Below are 1,966 nucleotides of genomic sequence, written 5' to 3' on the forward strand. Positions count from 1 at the left end.
GAATATATTTTTCATTTTTTTAAACTTGAATGGATATTTTCAAATTAATATGATACGTTGTTGTTGTTTGGTGTGTGTAATAATTATTAAAATTATTCATTAATTTTATTTATAGAAATTAATAACTAACTATTTACATAAAATATTAAAGTTATCTATATTATCAAAAGTAAAGTATTTTACATTAATTTTTAAATGCTAAAAATTTATGGGTATTTTATCTTTATAAATATATTATTTATTCAATTATTAATTAATTAAATATAGTGATTTAACAAAAATAAAACAAAATTCGTTTTTATTCAAAACCCATAAAAATTGTTTTTTTTTTGGCTTTTTCACAAATTGGTTGAAATTTTGAAAAATTAGTTTTCCTAAAGTTTAAGGAATCTAATTGTTAAAAAACTTGATTGGCAAATCAAATGGTTTTTACAAACATAAAAACTAAAAGCTAAAAATTAATTGGAAAAAATGGTTTTTAGAAAAACAAAAACTACAAACAGTCATGCTCTCAATTCAATTCGACAAATGTCTTGAATTGGCATTTAGGATTTAGGGTTTTTATTGAGTTTTAATCCACTGGTTTGTATTTATTGTAACTTCAACATATATATTACCTTTATTTGTTGGATAATCCTAAATTATAAAATTGCTCCGTAATGGCTTATACAAAGGGGCTGGCACACCAAAAATATTGCCAGGGTTTATTGGTGGTGGTTGAAATTAAAGTTGTGAAGAATTATTGCCGACAAATCATTAGGGTTTGAAATTCCTTGTTTCAATTTTGGAGATTGATCTAAATCGTCTGAATAGTTTTAATTCACTGATTGGAAACCTTAATTCAGAAATTTCGATTATGATGAAAAAATGTAAACACAAAAATAAACTGAAAATAATTAAATGGGTCTCAAAATACAATACCAACTTTCATATAATTATATCTCCGTAAGGATAACGCCCTTGCATTAGTCATTTATTTCAGCCTAATTTAAGAAACAGTGTTTTGTAAACCTACATGGAGTTACATTTTGATGATATATTAATACCCCCATCAATAACACTTTGACATATTGAATAATATCTTCCTTTCTAATCCTATAAATATTAAGCTTCTTTCAACATCTAAGATCATCCTCCAATCATCTAAAAGTGTAACCAAATAAACACAAAGAAAAGTGGAAAAAGATTGATAAAAAATGGAAAGCAAAGTGTTTTTCTCAATGATCTTAGTTGCATCATCTCTTTGGGCTGCAACTTTTGTCACTCAAGGAGTCGCTCAAGTGCAAACGCCAGCAACAATTCCTGGCATTTTTCCTGGTTTACCTATTGATTTGGTAAAATGTTGGTCGTCTCTTTTTAACGTTGAAGGATGTGTGCTCCAAATCTCCAATTCGATTCTTTCTGGCAAGTTTGAAAATCTCGAAGCAGCATGTTGCAAGGCGTTCTCATCCGTAGATGCAAATTGTTGGCCTCAAATGTTTCCACTGAACCCATTTTTCCCACCTTTCCTCAAGGAAAATTGTGCTCGCATCGTTCCCAACCCACCTACACACAAGTGAAAAACTACACTTTTAGATCAGCCATTTATCATTTTACAAGTATTTTATGTTATTGTCCCGTACTCAGATAGAACAATATAATGAAATTTCTCAGTCGCTTAATTTAACAAATACTTTGGAGCTCTCTACCACAAAGATCCAAATTTTAATAAAATATGGTAACGCCTATGTTTTTCATCCCTCTTTGTATCATTTTTAACGGGTTGTTTATTTGAAAAGATTTTTTTCAAGAAAATTCAGTTTAACTAAGTGTTTCACATAATATTAAACTAGATCTTAAACCGCCCAGATTATGATATATATAAAATCTTGAAAAACAAAAGGTTAATGGGTACAATCTTTACTACTTTAGTTTATTGTGGTAAATAATATTAGAGGCTGATTCGAGCATCCACATGGATATTGGA

At 28.6% G+C, this 1,966-nt stretch overlaps 1 protein-coding gene across 1 annotated transcript; it reads left to right on the forward strand.

Annotated features, from left to right (window-relative positions):
• The first annotated feature begins 1,196 nt into the window (after positions 1–1,196).
• LOC130506658 (uncharacterized) lies at positions 1,197–1,559 on the forward strand. The gene has a single exon (XM_057001345.1). The coding sequence runs from the start codon at positions 1,197–1,199 to the stop codon at positions 1,557–1,559; it is 363 nt and encodes a 120-aa protein (XP_056857325.1).
• The last annotated feature ends 407 nt before the right edge of the window (positions 1,560–1,966 follow it).

Source organism: Raphanus sativus, unplaced genomic scaffold (assembly GCF_000801105.2).
Source record: "Raphanus sativus cultivar WK10039 unplaced genomic scaffold, ASM80110v3 Scaffold3514, whole genome shotgun sequence".
NCBI classification, from domain to species: domain Eukaryota; kingdom Viridiplantae; phylum Streptophyta; class Magnoliopsida; order Brassicales; family Brassicaceae; genus Raphanus; species Raphanus sativus.

What these genes read in the sequence shown, in the direction of transcription:
- LOC130506658 (XM_057001345.1), top strand. Translation starts at nt 1,197, where the DNA reads ATGGAAAGCAAAGTGTTTTTCTCAATGATCTTAGTTGCATCATCTCTT.